Here is a 16736-nt window from a genome sequence, read left to right as displayed (position 1 = left end):
GAGACAGAGCGAGAGCGAGAGAGACAGAGCGAGAGCGAGAGAGACAGAACGAGAGCGAGAGAGACAGAACGAGAGCGAGAGAGACAGAGCGGGAGAGAGACAGAGCGGGAGAGAGACAGAGCGGGAGAGAGACAGAGCGGGAGAGAGACAGAGCGGGAGAGAGACAGAGCGGGAGAGAGACAGAGCGGGAGAGAGACAGAGCGGGAGAGAGACAGAGCGGGAGAGAGACAGAGCGGGAGAGAGACAGAGCGGGAGAGAGACAGAGCGGGAGAGAGACAGAGCGGGAGAGAGACAGAGCGGGAGAGAGACAGAGCGGGAGAGAGACAGAGCGGGAGAGAGACAGAGCGGGAGAGAGACAGAGCGGGAGAGAGACAGAGCGGGAGAGAGAGACAGAGCGGGAGAGAGAGACAGAGCGGGAGAGAGAGACAGAGCGGGAGAGAGAGACAGAGCGGGAGAGAGAGACAGAGCGAGAGAGAGGCAGAGAGAGAGAGAGGCAGAGAGAGAGGCAGAGGGAGAGAGGCAGAGGGAGAGAGGCAGAGGGAGAGAGGCAGAAGGAGAGAGGCAGAAGGAGAGAGGCAGAGGGAGAGAGGCAGAGGGAGAGAGGCAGAGGGAGAGAGGCAGAGGGAGCGAGGCAGAGAGAGCGAGGCAGAGAGAGCGAGGCAGAGAGAGCGAGGCAGAGAGAGCGAGGCAGAGAGAGCGAGGCAGAGAGAGCGAGGCAGAGAGAGCGAGGGTGAGAGAGCGAGGGTGAGAGAGCGAGGGTGAGAGAGCGAGGGTGAGAGAGCGAGGGTGAGAGAACGAGGCGGGGCAGACAGAGAGAGGCCGACAGTGTGTTCCTTTCACTTCCAAGGTTTACACTTATGCTCCGTTCTCTCAGAAAACATCACGCAAGAACCAAGCACTGACCGTTGTCAGGCAGAACATTGTCCCTGGCCAACCTATCATTTGCAAGTTAACCAATCAAATTGACTCCCTATGCAGTCAGTATTTAATACCCACCCAGTGCCAAAGAGTCTGGCTTCTCTTCTCCCAAATATGATATCTGGGAACAGTGTTTCAACTTTTGAGTCTTCTGCCTAAAGGCACATCCTCATTTTGGGTCCACGGATCAAAATAATAAAATAAAAGAAATGGGTACAAAGGAAATAAATACAAAGGACTCTTACATTTTGGCCAACATCCATCCCTCATCACTATGAACATATGAAGTACAAAACCCTCCAGCTCACCCATGGCTCTTTACATTGGATACACCAGTTTGGTTGTTGGTTTGTAAACCTTGCATTCCAGACAATATTTTGTATATCACACACTGGTTTGTGCTGTCCTAGATTGTATTGAATTTTGCTTGATTTTTTCACAACACAAGGAAATGAGCGAAATCATGTATGGAACTTAGCAGCAATTATATTGTATAGTATTTACTCTACATCACTACAAATTGTTACTGTACTCTTAATTAAACAAGAAGACACTTTCCAACCATGAGATACTGCCAGACAGCCAAAGTATCTAGAAGATGAATGCACAGCTACGAAGTATCTGTATTGGAAAAGCCAGCAGGAAGCGGAAAAATACCAAGGCTTCGACAGCAGATGGAAGCTCTACAGGCATACACTCCTGGCACAGCTGCATAACCTCTATCCATCATCTGGAAACAGGAATGCATGCCATAATATCTCAGGGGTGTTGTAATCTTAACTATAGTCAAGAAGGGAGACATGTCCGTCTGTGGTAACTACAGAGGCAAGGATCCACAGTGGCCCACAGTAGACTCCTTCCTTCCAGTGCAGTTATCGCCCATTGAGAAGCATCACATCCGACTTCCGGGTGCGGCGATGACCAGCTAAGTCGCACGTTTCAGCAGCTCCCGGTGGAACGGACTTTTGGGCTCTTAATAAGAGCCCCAACGGCAATTTTAACGGCTAGAAGCACTGTGCGGTAAACCAGAAGGGAATCCCCTGGAAACGGATGGAAAAAGGAGAGGGAAGTGGCCAGATTGCAGTGGATCCTTTGGAGCAGCGGCAAGGAAGGCAAGCAAGAACCAAGATGGCGACGGAAGGTGGCAGTTTAACATGGGGCCCTGAACAACAAGAGTTTTTGAAATGTTGCGTGGAAGAACTTAAAAAGGAAAAGAAGAAGGAGCTGTTGGCCCCGATATTACAGGCGATTGAAGGGCTAAAGGATGAGCAAAAGACCCAGGAGCGGGAGCTTCGGGTCGTGAAGGCAAAGGCTGCCGAGAACGAGGACGATATACAGGGCCTGGTGGTGAAGACGGAAATGCATGAGGCACACCATAAACGATGTGTGGAAAGACTGGAGGTGCTGGAGAATAACGCGAGGAGGAATAATTTAAGGATTCTTGGTCTTCCTGAAGGTGCAGAAGGAGCAGACGTCGGGGCATATGTGAGCACGATGCTGCACTCGTTAATGGGAGCGGAGGCCCCGGCGGGTCCGCTGGAGGTGGAGGGAGCATACCGAGTGATGGCGCGAGGACCGAGAGCAGGAGAAATTCCTAGAGCCATAGTGGTGAGATTCCTCCGTTTTAAGGACAGAGAGATGGTCCTTAGGTGGGCAAAGAAAACTCGGAGCAGTAGGTGGGAGAACGCGGTGATCCGCGTATATCAAGACTGGAGTGCGGAGGTGGCGAGAAGGAGGGCGAGCTTTAATCGGGCCAAGGCGGTGCTTCACAAAAAGAAGATAAAATTTGGAATGCTGCAACCGGCAAGACTGCTGTGGGTCACATATCAAGGGAGGCACCACTACTTTGAGACGGCGGATGAGGCGTGGACTTTTATTGTGGAAGAAAAACTGGAATAAGCGGGTTATTAAAAAAGAACGTTTGAAACAAAGTGGTGGGGCGAGTATGGGGGGCGAAGAGGGGGGGAAAAAGGGGGGGAAAAGATGAGTTTTATGTTATTAATCCTGCGATGCGGTAACTTTTCTCTCTTCCACAGGTGGTGGTGGAGGGAGGAAGGGAGGTGGAGGAGATGGGGCGTTGGCCATGGGGGGCGGGGCCAAAAGGGAAGCGCGGGCTTTGTTCCCGCGCTATGATAATCATGGCGGGAATAGGGAAGCAGGAAGGAGGGGGCGTCGCACGGTGCGAGCCGAAGTCACGAGGGGAAGCCGAGGTTGGCCAGAGTTTGCTGACTTCTGGGAGCAACATGGGGGGTGTAACTACGCTAGTGGGGGATCTAGCGGGGGGGGTGGGAGGGGGGAGTTACTGGGTTGCTGCTGCTGGGGAGAGGGGGGGAGCCGGAATGGGGTGGGGTGGGCGGGGGGGCACCGCCTGTGGGGGACACAGCTGCGTGGGAACCGGGTGAGGAGCTGGAAAAAGGGGATGGCTAATCGACAAGGGGGGGGGGGGGTAAAAAGCCCCCCAACCCGGTTGATCACGTGGAATGTGAGAGGGCTGAACGGGCCGATAAAGAGGGCACGAGTACTCGCACACCTTAAGAAACTTAAGGCAGACGTGGTTGTTACAAGAGACGCACTTGAAACTTATAGACCAGGTGAGACTATGCAAAGGATGGGTGGAGCAGGTGTTTCATTTGGGGCTGGATGCGAAAAACAGGGGGGTGGCTATACTAGTGGGGAAGCGGGTTATGTTTGAGGCAAAGACCATAGTGGCGGATAGCGGGGGCAGATACGTGATGGTGAGTGGCAAATTACAGGGGGAGGCGGTGGTCTTGGTAAACGTATATGCCCCGAACTGGGATGATGCCAATTTTATGAGGCGCATGCTAGGACGCATCCCGGACCTAGAGGTGGGAAAGCTGGTAATGGGGGGAGATTTTAATACGGTGCTGGAGCCAGGGCTGGACAGGTCGAGTTCCAGGACTGGAAGGAGGCCGGCTGCAGCCAAGGTGCTTAAAGATTTTATGGAGCAGATGGGAGGAGTAGATCCGTGGAGATTTAGTAGACCTAGGAGTAAGGAGTTTTCATTTTTCTCCTATGTCCACAAAGTTTATTCGCGAATAGACTTTTTTGTTTTGGGAAGGGCGTTGATCCCGAAGGTGAGGGGGACGGAGTATACAGCTATAGCCATTTCGGATCACGCTCCACATTGGGTAGACTTGGAGATAGGGGAGGAAACAGAAGGCCGTCCACCCTGGAGAATGGACATGGGACTAATGGCAGATAAAGGGGTGTGTCTAAGGGTAAGGGGGTGCATTGAAAAACACTTGGAACTCAATGATAACGGGGAGGTCCAGGTGGGAGTGGTCTGCGAGGCGCTGAAGGCAGTGGTTAGAGGGGAGCTGATATCAATAAGGGCACATAAAGGAAAGCAGGAGAGTAGGGAACGGGAGCGGTTGCTGCAAGAACTTCTGAGGGTGGACAGGCAATATGCGGATGCACCGGAGGAGGGACTGTACAGGGAAAGGCAAAGGTTACACATAGAATTTGACTTGCTGACAACGGGTACTGCAGAAGCACAGTGGAGGAAGGCACAGGGTGTACAGTATGAGTATGGGGAGAAGGCGAGCAGGTTGCTGGCCCATCAATTGAGGAAAAGGGGAGCAGCGAGGGAAATAGGGGGAGTGAGGGATGAGGAAGGAGAGATAGAGCGGGGAGCGGAGAGAGTGAATGGAGTGTTCAAGGCATTCTATAAAAGATTATACGAAGCTCAGCCCCCGGATGGGAAGGAGAGAATGATGTGCTTCCTGGACCGGCTGGAATTTCCTAGGGTGGAGGAGCAGGAGAGGGTGGGACTGGGAGCACAGATCGAGATAGAGGAAGTAGTGAAAGGAATTAGGAGTATGCAGGCGGGGAAGGCTCAGGGACCGGATGGATTTCCAGTCGAATTTTATAGGAAATATGTGGACTTGCTTGCCCCGCTACTGATGAGAACCTTTAATGAGGCGAAGGAAAGGGGACAGCTGCCCCCGACTATGTCTGAGGCAACGATATCGCTTCTCCTAAAGAAGGAAAAAGACCCGCTGCAATGCGGGTCCTATAGACCTATTTCCCTCCTAAATGTAGACGCTAAGATTCTGGCCAAGGTAATGGCAATGAGGATAGAGGATTGTGTCCCGGGGGTAGTCCATGAGGACCAAATTGGGTTTGTGAAGGGGAGACAGCTGAATACGAATATACGGAGACTGCTAGGGGTAATGATGATGCCCCCACCAGAGGGGGAAGCGGAGATAGTGGTGGCGATGGATGCCGAGAAAGCATTTGATAGAGTGGAGTGGGATTATTTGTGGGAGGTGTTGAGGAGATTTGGCTTTGGAGATGAGTATATTAGATGAGTACAGCTGCTGTATAGGGCCCCGATGGCGAGCGTGGTCACGAATGGACGGGGGTCTGCGTATTTTCGGCTCCATAGAAGGACGAGGCAGGGATGTCTCTGTCCCCATTATTGTTTGCACTGGCGATTGAGCCCCTGGCAATAGCATTGAGGGGTTCCAGGAAGTGGAGGGGAGTACTCAGGGGAGGAGAGGAACACCGTGTATCTCTTTACGCGGACGATTTATTGGTGTATGTGGCGGACCCGGCGGAGGGGGTGCCAGAGATAATGCGGATACTTGGGGAGTTTGGAGAATTTTCAGGATATAAGCTGAACATGGGGAAAAGTGAGCTGTTTGTGGTGCATCCAGGGGAGCAGAGCAGAGAAATAGAGGACTTACCGCTGAGGAAGGTAACAAGGGACTTTCGCTACTTGGGGATCCAGATAACCAAGAATTGGGGTACATTGCATAGGTTAAACTTAACGCGGTTGGTGGAACAGATGGAGGAGGACTTCAAGAGATGGGACATGGTATCCCTGTCACTGGCAGGGAGGGTACAAGCGGTTAAAATGGTGGTCCTCCCAAGATTCCTCTTTGTGTTTCAGTGCCTCCCGGTGGTGATCACAAAGGCTTTTTTCAAAAGGATTGAGAAGAGTATCATGAGTTTTGTGTGGGCCGGGGAGACCCCGAGAGCGAGGAAGGGATTTTTGCAGCGTAGTAGAGATAGGGGGGGGCTGGCGCTACCGAGCCTGAGTGAGTACTACTGGGCCGCCAACATCTCAAATGGTATGTAAGTGGATGGGAGAAGAGGAGGGAGCGGCGTGGAAGAGATTGGAGAAGGCGTCCTGTAGGGGGACTTGCCTACAAGCCATGGTGACGGCGCCGTTGCCGTTCTCACCGAAGAAATACACCACAAGCCCGGTGGTGGTGGCTACTCTGAAAATTTGGGGGCAATGGAGACGGCATAGGGGAAAGACGGGAGCCTCGGTGTGGTCCCCGATAAGAAATAATCATAGGTTTGCTCCGGGGAGAATGGATGGGGGATTTGGAACATGGCAAAGAGCAGGAGTAACACAATTGAGAGATCTGTTTGTAGATGGGACGTTTGCAAGTCTGGGAGCGCTGACCGAAAAATATGGGTTGCCCCAAGGGAATGCATTCCGGTATATGCAACTGAGGGCTTTTACGAGGCAACAGGTGAGGGAATTCCCGCAGCTCCCGACGCAGGAGGTGCAGGACAGAGTGATCTCAAAGACATGGGTGGGGGACGGTAAGGTGTCAGACATATATAGGGAGATGAGAGACAAGGGGGAGATTATGGTAGATGAGCTGAAAGGGAAATGGGAAGAAGAGCTGGGGGAGGAGATTGAGGAGGGGCTGTGGGCTGATGCCCTCAGTAGGGTAAACTCATCGTCCTCGTGTGCCAGGCTAAGCCTGATACAATTTAAGGTGTTACACAGGGCGCATATGACTGGAACACGGCTTAGCAAATTTTTTGGAGTAGAGGATAGGTGTGCGAGATGCTCAAAAAGCCCAGCGAATCACACCCACATGTTCTGGTCATGTCCGGCACAGGGGTTTTGGGTCGGGGTGACAAAGGTGCTTTCGAAGGTAGTGGGGGTCCAGGTCGAACCAAGCTGGGGGTTGGCTATATTTGGGGTTGCAGAAGAGCCGGGAGTGCAGGAGGCGAGAGAGGCTGATGTTTTGGCCTTTGTGTCCCTAGTAGCCCGGCGCAGGATACTGTTGATGTGGAAGGAAGCCAAGCCCCCGGGTGTGGAGACCTGGATAAATGACATGGCAGGGTTTATAAAGCTGGAACGGATTAAGTTCGTCCTAAGGGGATCGGCTCAAGGGTTCACCAGGCGGTGGCAACCGTTCGTCGAATACCTCACAGAAAGATAGAGGGAATGGAAAAGAAGATGACGGCAGCAGCAACCCAGTGGGGGGGGGGGGGTTGGAACCAGAGGGATTCTCAGGGAGGTTAATATATAAGTATAATATGTATAGGTTGTTGTTATAGATAATTGTATATTGGACTGTTAAAACATATTTTTGGAGAATATTTATCTGGGACAAGGCAGTTGCCATTGAGTTTTGTTTTTGTTTATATATTATTTATTTCTTGTTTATAAAACTGGCCATTGATATTTATATTGTTATATTACTGTGTAAAGGATACATAATGTACTGTGACGATTGGCCAAAAATTTTCAATAAAATATTTTTTTTTTTTTAAAAAGAGAAGCATCACATCCTACATTATCTTCAATGCAGCAGATTCAAGAAAAATGCAAGGAACAGTTGCTGCACAACTGGGTGAGACGCTGGAAAACATGGATCATTCTCCACACCTTGAGAGCTTCCTCTCAATGTAGCCAGACATATATGAAGCAAGTCGTCATCGCCTCCAATATGTCAGCTCAGCCAAATGAGAAAAAGAGTATTTGAGGACCAGGATCTCAGCCCTGAGTCGACAGTCATGGTTTACCAGCAGTAATGATCCCTGCCCTCCGATATGCTTTGGAGACTTGAACATCCAACAACAGGATCCTCAAAGCATTGGAGAAGTGTCAGTGGTACCTTCACAAAATCCTCCAAATTTGGTTGCAATAAAAAAAGGCAGCATCCTCTCCTAAGCCAAGATGCCCAGTGTTGAGTCGCTAATCATTCAATCACCTCCACTGGCTGGGACATGTGTTCATTTGCCTGACACCAGATTCCCAAGCAATTGTTCTTAGTCATGGCAAGATGTCATCAAAGCATCCCTGAAGAAATCAATCCTCCCTGCCAACTCATGGGAGTCCCTGGCTTGGGACCAACCATAATAGTGAAGATTTAATCCTCAGGGTACCATACACATCAAGCCGTAAATTGAAGCATGCAGAGGCAAAGTCGAAGCATCAAGAGAGTGCAATTCTCCTAACAACTCATCAGTCCGGCCCTTTCAGCACCATCTGCCTTACATGTGGCAGAGACTGCAAATCACATACTGAACTTATCAGCCATTTCAGAACCCATCATATCACATGGAAGCAAGTCATCTTCAATCCTGAGTAGCTGCCAAAGAAGCACCTAATGGTGCCTCCCCTGAATGTTACGTAACTCGTGCATAAAAATATCAGAAAACGTGTGGGGGTTATTTACTTCTGTGTTCAGAATAGTTTCATGCAACATGCTTGGAACTGTTCAACTAGCACTTTACAGTTCTAGATTAAAAAGTATAGGGTGAATTCTCCACCGGCGGGATTTTCCATTCCGCTGGCAGTGCACCCCCACCCACATGTGGGGTAGCCACAATGGGAAATCCCATTGGCCGGCGGCAGGAACGGAGAATCCCACTGCTGGCGATGGTGCACTGCCAAGGGACACACGGCTGGGGAGACAGAGAATTCACCCCTAGATTTTACAAAGTCACGCTCAGCCGAAGTTCAGCAAAAACAAATAACTTCCTGAAGCTAAAGTGAACCATGACCCTCTAATTCTTTTCACCTCTGTTCGTTTTCTTTCCTGAAGACATACATTCTTAATGTAGCCCTGCTCTAGTAAAAGTACCGGTTCATATATCAGCCAATTCATTTGTCAGTATGCCTGAACTGCAGCAAAATGTAATCTAATTCTCAATTAATGTTAATATGCATAACACCTTCCACAGCGGTCAATGCAAGACCAGGAATTAGAACCTAAGCTGATTTTTTTCCGCTCCCTTGCCTAGGGCCTCTGAAGAAATTGCATGCCCTGGCTGATCAAAAGACACATCATAGATCAGAGTCTGAACTTTTGACCATCCCACTCTCCATGCACCAGTCTTACATGTGCAGAGTTAGGAATGATATTAAGTGCCAATATGTCCTTTCTCAGGTAAGGAGACCAAAACTGAACACAATACTCCAGATGTGGCCTCACCAACACCTTATACAATTGCAGCATAACCTCCCTAGTCTTGAACTGCATCCCTCTAGCAATGAAAGACAAAACTCGATTAGCCTTCTTAATCACCTGTTGCACCTGCACACCAACTTTTTGCGACTCGTGCACCAGCACACCCAGGTCCCTCTGCTGCTTTAACATCTTACCGTTTAAATAATAATCCATTCTGCTGTTATTCCTCCCAAAATGGATAGCCTCACACTTGGCAATATTGAATTCCATCTGCCAGACCCTAGCCCATTCACCTAACCTATCCAAATCCTTCTGCAGACTTCCGGTATCCTCTGCACTTTTTGCTTTACCACTCATCTTCGTGTCGTCTGCAAACTTTGCCACATTGCACTTGGTCCCCAACTCCAAATCATCTATGTAAATTGTGAACAACTGCGGGCCCAACACTGATCCTTGAGGGACCCCACTAGTTACAGGTTGCCAACCAGAGAAACACCCATTTATCCCCACTCTCTGCTTTCTGTTAGTTAACCAATCCTCTACCCATGCTACCACTTTACCCTCAATGCCATGCATCTTTAGTTTATGCAGCAATCTTTTGTGTGGCACCTTGTCAAAAGCTTTCTGGAAATCCAGATATACCACATCCATTGGCTCCCCGTTATCTACTGCACTGGTAACGTCCTCAAAAAATTCTACCAAATTATTCAGACACGACCTACCCTTTATGAACCCATGCTGCGTCTGCCCAATGGGACAATTTCCCTCCAGGTGCCCCGCTATTTCCTCCTTAATGATAGATTCCAGCATTTTCCCTACGACCGAAGTTAAGCTTACCGGCCTATAATTACCCGCTTTCTGCCGACCTCCTTTTTTAAACAGTGGTGTCACGTTTGCTACTTTCCAATCCTCTGGGACCACCCCAGAGTCTAGTGAATTTTGATCAATTATCACTAGTGCGTTTACAATTTCCCTAGCCTTCTCTTTTAACACTCTGGGATGCATCCCATCAGGGTCAGGAGTCTTGTCTACCTTTAGCCCCATTAGCTTGCCCAATACTGCCTCCTTAGTGATTACAATCATCTCAAGGTCCTCACCGATCATATCTTTATTTCCATCAGTCACTGGCATGTTATTTGTGTCTTCCACTGTGAAGACTGACCCAAAAAACCTGTTCAGCTCCTCAGCCATTTCCCCGTCTCCGATTATTAAATCTCCCTTCTCATCTTCCAAAGGACCAATATTTACCTTAGCCATTCTTTTTTGTCTTATATATTTGTAGAAGCTTTTACTATCTGCTTTTATGTTCTGAGCAAGTTTACTTTCATAGTCTACCTTACTCTTCTTTATAGCTTTTTTAGTAACTTTCTGTTGTCCCCTAAAGACTTCCCAGTCCTCTAGTTTCCCACTAATTTTTGCCACTTTGTATGTTTTTTCCTTCAATTTGATACTCTCCCTCTCCTCCTTAAATATCCACAGTCGATTTTTCCCCTTTCTACCGTCTTTCTTTTTTGTCGGTATGAACCTTTCCTGAACACTGTGAAAGATCGCTCGGAAGGTTCTCCACTGTTCCTCAACTGCTTCACCATGATGTCTTTGCTCCCAGTCTACCTTAGCTAGTTCTTCTCTCATCCCATTGTAATCGCCTTTGTTTAAGCACAAAACACTAGTGTTTGATTTTACCTTGTCATCCTCCAACTGTATTTTAAATTCCACCATATTGTGGTCGTTCCTTCCAAGAGGATCCCGAACTATGAGATCATTAATCAATCCTGCCTCATTACACAGGGCCAGACCTAGGACCGCGTGTTCCCTTGTAGGTTCCATTACATACTGACATATTGAGAATTCACTGCATGTTTCCGGGAAACCTATTCCAAATCTCTATTATACATAAAACTGTGCACACTGCCCTTATGTAGTAGTTTTTCCAGATAATATTTCCCAGTATCATAATAGAAAACAAATCCTTCTATCACTGGGCTAATGGCCCTTTCGATTTGTCACAAGAAAACCATGACATACTCTTCAAGTGTATGCAAAACTACTAAACTACTGAATATAGCATGTTCAAAATGCATGGGCAGACATAACATCTAATCGCTTGTATGCTCATGACATGTAGATGAGAACTACTTGTTACGAACTTTTAAAAATAAATTTGAATTTCCAGTTAACAGCTGAAAGGATGACATAAAGATTTCACATTTTGAAATGTTCACTAACAAAAGACTAAAAGCACTATTGACTCAACACTTACAGGAAATTTACACATTAAATCACAGGACAGAATATCCTACTTATTTTTAGCACAACTGAAACAACATTTCATGGATATATACTACAGTGGCCTTTAAGTGGACATTTAATTCTTTTGAAATCAGTCCACAGTGTTTCTTAGCTTCTGAGGGTTTATTTATGTTCTTTTCTATTCTCGGGTTGGTAACTTGTAACCACAGAACCGTCCTGCATAGTGGGGACATTACTGGAGACCCTCCCTCCAGCACAAATTAGTCAAATTTTCCAGCTTCATTTGAACTCCTAATTAATTTGGGGCTTTTCAATCCGAGCGCAAGTTGCACACGCATTCGGGCACGGTGAACCATAGAGATTTTTTAGTCACTCTCCCTTTCTCAGATCCTAGCGAACTAACCCACCTGTCTGTGAATCAGTGATATTTTCAGAATGTCTGTAACCTGATCGTTACAATGGTTCTTCTATATCCTTCCCTATCTGAATCACATGGGCTTGGTATCCAGGTGGAAATGCTGATTAACTATTCTTTAGACCCCCAACTCTATCCTATCCTGCAATCAAATGGACAGTTCAAAGTATACCCTTTTACAGCCTGCCATTCTGAACACTTCCCTGGGACTTGGAAACTTACACTCTGTCCACCATCATAACAGCTGCGTTGTCCATTGCCTGCAAGTGCACCTTTTTCCCCAATAAAACAATCTGGACATTCCTTTAATCTTTAGCAGTCTCAACATCCAGACCTCATGTCGTACAGACTTCATGACCTCCTTCATTTATACTGAATTCAAAAACACAGTCCCAAAACATAACCTTACTAACCTCTTGATTGCGACATACTGTGTTGATTTGATCCTTATGATTCAGATAGAATATCCAATTCCCACGGTAGAGCTTTGTTCTCTCATCAGTGCTGATAGCTAATTTCAATCAGAAAAGCAGTAGGAAGCTGGTTTTGGCTTTTAATTCCCCCAGGGTTAGAGAGAGGTGGTGCGATAGATTAGAAACATAGAAACTTGGAGCAGGATTCGGCTATTCAGCCCTTCGACCTCCTCCGCCTTTCAATACGATCACGGCTCATCCTCGATCTCAGCCGATTCTCGATCTCAATGCCATATTCCCGCCTTCTCCCCATACCTCTTAATGCCATTAAAATCTTTAAAAATCTATTTTTCTTGAATGTATTCAGTGCCTCCACAGCCTTCTGTGGTAGAGAATTCCACAGGTTCACTACCCTTTAAGTAAAGACATTTTTTCTCATCTCAGTCCTAAATGGTCAATTCTGTATCCGGAGAGTTTTCACCTCCCTGCATCTAGTCTGCCCAGCCCTATTAGAATTTTTCAAATCTCCTCTTACCCTTCTAAACCCTAGCGAATACAGGCCCAGTCAAACGAATCTCTCCTCAAAGGACAGTTCCGCCACCCCTGCTATCAGCCCAGTGAACCTCTGCTGCATTCCCTCTGTGGTAAAGGATGGCATATCCTTTCTTAAGTAGAGAGACCAAAACTGCATGCAATGTTCCAGGTGTGGCCTCACCAAGGCCCTATATAACTGCAGTAAGACATCTCTACTTCTGAACTCAAATATATCATTTAAATAATACTTTTTTTCTATTTTTGACACTGAAGTGTATAACTTCACATTGTACTGCATCTGCCAGGTATTTGCCCACTCACTCAACTTGTCAAAATCACCTTGAAGCCTCCTTGCATCCACCTTACAACTCTAATTCCGCCCAGTTTGTGTCATCAGCAACCTTGGAAATTGGTTCCCTTATCCCATTTAAATATATCACGATCAGCTCGGGCCCAAGCACTGATCGCTGCAGTCGCCCATTAATCACTGTCTGCCAGTAAGATAAAGACCCATTTTTTCCCATTTCTGGGGTAGTTTGGAAAAGTCCTTTTGGGAAGAAGGATTCTACAGATATCTGTAACCTTCCAATACCTCCCCCATAATGCCAGAATGCATGTGCCTTTTCAGTGAGTGTTAGCATGCTATCCAATCATGAAGTACTTCATATTCAAACCAAATCTTCCAATCACTAATCTTCCAGCAGGAGCCACTGTAAACAATATGGATGTTCTAGCAGGATTTTTTAAAGTGCAGGGCACGGGATGTATATCAGGGGCGTGTGTCAGGATGGGGCACCGCAATCGATCATGGTGTTCCCACAGTAGCCCCAGTCTCGAGAGACCTGCCCAATGGCCACTGACGGCATTTTTATTGAGAATGGGGTCTCCTGTCGCCTTTTAAATGAGAACTAAATGCAGTCTTCCGGCCATAAGTGGCAGCAGTGAACAAGTCACGCGCCCTGCAGTACACTTAACAGCAATTGCCCTGTTCCCATTCGTTCTGCATTGGCATTTATTGATCAATCCAAGCTGATGTCGACTAACTTCCTTGCCAGTTTGAAAAGTCAAATCTCCTCACGCACCCTGCAGCATTAATCATAATGCTTACAAAGCCAATTTAATGCTTTGTACAGGAGACAGAACTAAGAAAAACATCAAAATGAATATATTTCCATTTTAACAAATTGATTTATCTTTTCATGTGTTCCAGGATGTGGGTGTTGCTGTCTAGGCCAACATTTATTGCCCATCCCAAATTAACCTCAAGATGATCTGATGGTAAAGTTTTTTATAATAAGTGAAAAACACTGGCACCATAATTTATCACTCAACTATACAGTGAAAATATTGGGTATGCCCATCATATGGCTAGATCTATATTCTGTTCTCACATCACTTTCCAAAAGATTACATCAACTCTGCAAGAATCTAAATACACATAGATGAAATAACACTCCACTGACAAGAGCAATGAATGCCACAATATGAAATGAAAATCGCTTATTGTCACAAGTAGGCTTCAAACGAAGTTACTGTGAAAAGCCCCTAGTCGCCACATTCCGGCACCTGTTCGGGGAGGCTGGTACGGGAATTGAAACAGCACTGCTGGCCTGCCTTGGTCTGCTTTAAAAGCCAGCTATTTAGCCCTGTGCTAAACCAGCCCCTTGTCAGACAGTATATAGACAATTCTAAAACACATGAATAGATTAAAGAGAATATCTTGCTGGTGTCACAAGTTAGTTTTGCTTCCGTTACCCTTGCTATCAATTTGAGCTATTGATTTTTTTTTTTTTAAACCACAAACGTAATGAAGTGCACTGTCTTAAATGCACTTGTTCCTGCAGTATATTGATACTATGTTAGCTTAATTATGTTTAGTGACATTTAAGCCTTGAATTGCTGACTCAGTGTAAACTTGCCTTCAGTAAAATCTATCTGCTACTAAACACGAGTAATTTATTAAAATTTGGGTCATTTCCTAGTACCTAAATTAGGTCCCAGATCAAATGCATCTGCATCTCATTGATAATTCTATTCATTACTGAGAAGTTATGAGGCTTCTGTCTGTTGAAAATGCTTACTGTCCACAATACATTTCTATGATATTCCCCACAGTATCTGAAAGGACCTCACTTTGATAATATTTTACATTACAGATGATAAAAAGGGGAAACGGAAAAGGGTGAAAGAACAAAGACACAGTGTAACAAAGGATTTGAGGAGCATTTCAAAAGTAGCAGACGTGGGTGCAAGAAGAAACTTTCAGAGACAAGAGGTGCAAATGCTGAAATAATCCACAAATGAATAGGCAGAGGAACATAAGGAGTAATATGTTCCCATTTTTATTCTAAAATTATAACAGATTCAAAGATGGCAAGCTATATAAGATACAAAAGCAAAATACTATACTGTGGATTTGGGAATTCTTAAATATGGACAAAAATACTGGAATACTCAACAGGTCAGGCAACTCTGTGGGGAGGGAGAGAAACAGAGTTAATATTTCAGGTCAAGTCATTTCAACCTGAAATTATTAACTCCGTTGCTCTCGACAGATGCTGTCTGACTTGCTAAGTATTTCCAGAATGTTTTTGTTTTTATATTACATGGGAATGTATGGACAACGGATACTGCAAACTTAAACTGGTACAACGCGACAAGGGCCTCGAAGTTAATTCACAAGGTGGTTGGTTTCAGTGGGGAGCTGGAAAGAATATGGGTGACGGCAATGCTGGATTCTGCACCGTGAGAATACGAGTCAAAGTGTTACCAAATAATTTCAATTTGTGAGATTAGAGTTCTAGTGAATGGGAAAAGTGCTTCATTATACAGACCGGCGTTATTGACACTGAAAGCATAGCAGAATCACAAAACCTGCAGATTTTTCTTTAGAAGCAAAGAAGATATCAACATTATAATCAATGGTCAACATTGTGGTGGTTGATGCTCCCCATAGCTGGAGTCAGCAAAGATTTATGTCATTTAATCTAGGATTAAAATCCATATTAAATATTTGTTATTGATGGGTTGGTCAAGCAGTTCACCGTTAACAAGCTGAGCTGTGCACCGGCCTCCGGTGCTCTCCATCTCGCAGAGACAGTGTGACCAACCAGAAGCCGAGCCCTGCAATGTAGGAGCAGGTATGTGCTCGTTGTTGCTGCTGGAAAAGGGGCTGCTCTAGGCCCAAGTCCAGCCACACACACACGGGCTGTTTATTGTTTACATGGGGCTGCTCTAGGCCCGGCTCCCCCGCGCCGGCTTTCTCGCCCCGCCGGCCAGGTTGCCTGACTGAGTGAATGGCCGTCCTCCCCTAGACTCGCGACGATTTTTCCTACCTCTTTCTGCTTGGGGTCCTGCGGGTAAACGTCTGGCGGCCCGAGCCGAGGCCTTTTCAGCGGCCTGTGCTCATAACTCAATATCCCGAACGCCGCCATCTTTGGGAAACCCGGCTTCACCCAGCGAGTGGCGCCGAGCGCTGGCGGAGGTGGCCGAGCCCGAGCGCTGGCGGAGGTGGCCGAGCCCGAGCGCTGGCGGAGGTGGCCGAGCCCGAGCGCTGGCGGAGGTGGCCGAGCCCGAGCGCTGGCGGAGGTGGCCGAGTCCGAGCGCTGGCGGAGGTGGCCGAGCCCGAGCGCTGGCGGAGGTGGCCGAGCGCTGGCGGAGGTGGCCGAACCCGAAAGAACAGTTTGGCCATTCAGTTGTGACGCCAAACTCAGTACCTTGCTTGAGCCATAACCTACACTCTCTATACATATGGGGACACAGCCTTTTAGCTACCTGTTAGTTAGTTGTCCAGCCAAGCCATTGGCTTGCAGGACGCTCCAGTTTCTTCCCACAGTCCAAAAATATACTGGCCATGCGAAATTGCCCCGTCGTGTCCAAAGGTTAGATGGGATTGCTGGGTTGTGGAGATAGGGGACGGGATTCTCCGAAATGGAGGCAGAGTGTTCGCACCGTCGTGAACGCCTTCAAGGTACACGACGCGCGAAACAGCCCCGATCCCGACCGATTCAGGGCCCG

General features: G+C 47.2%; 1 protein-coding gene across 1 annotated transcript in view; it reads right to left on the bottom strand.

Annotated features, from left to right (window-relative positions):
* The window catches only part of med12 (mediator complex subunit 12), a 225697-nt gene extending 209511 nt beyond the window's left edge, over positions 1-16186 (bottom strand). The window contains exon 1 of the mRNA XM_072505518.1: positions 16055-16186. Coding sequence (XP_072361619.1) covers positions 16055-16153 — 99 coding nt within the window. The 5' untranslated portion in view covers positions 16154-16186. The remainder of the gene's footprint in view (positions 1-16054) is intronic.
* Positions 16187-16736: the final 550 nt, after the last annotated feature.

Source organism: Scyliorhinus torazame, chromosome 5 (assembly GCF_047496885.1).
Source record: "Scyliorhinus torazame isolate Kashiwa2021f chromosome 5, sScyTor2.1, whole genome shotgun sequence".
NCBI lineage: Eukaryota > Metazoa > Chordata > Chondrichthyes > Carcharhiniformes > Scyliorhinidae > Scyliorhinus > Scyliorhinus torazame.
Note: the sequence above shows the minus strand (reverse complement) of the source record. Positions and strands in the feature narration are given on the sequence as shown.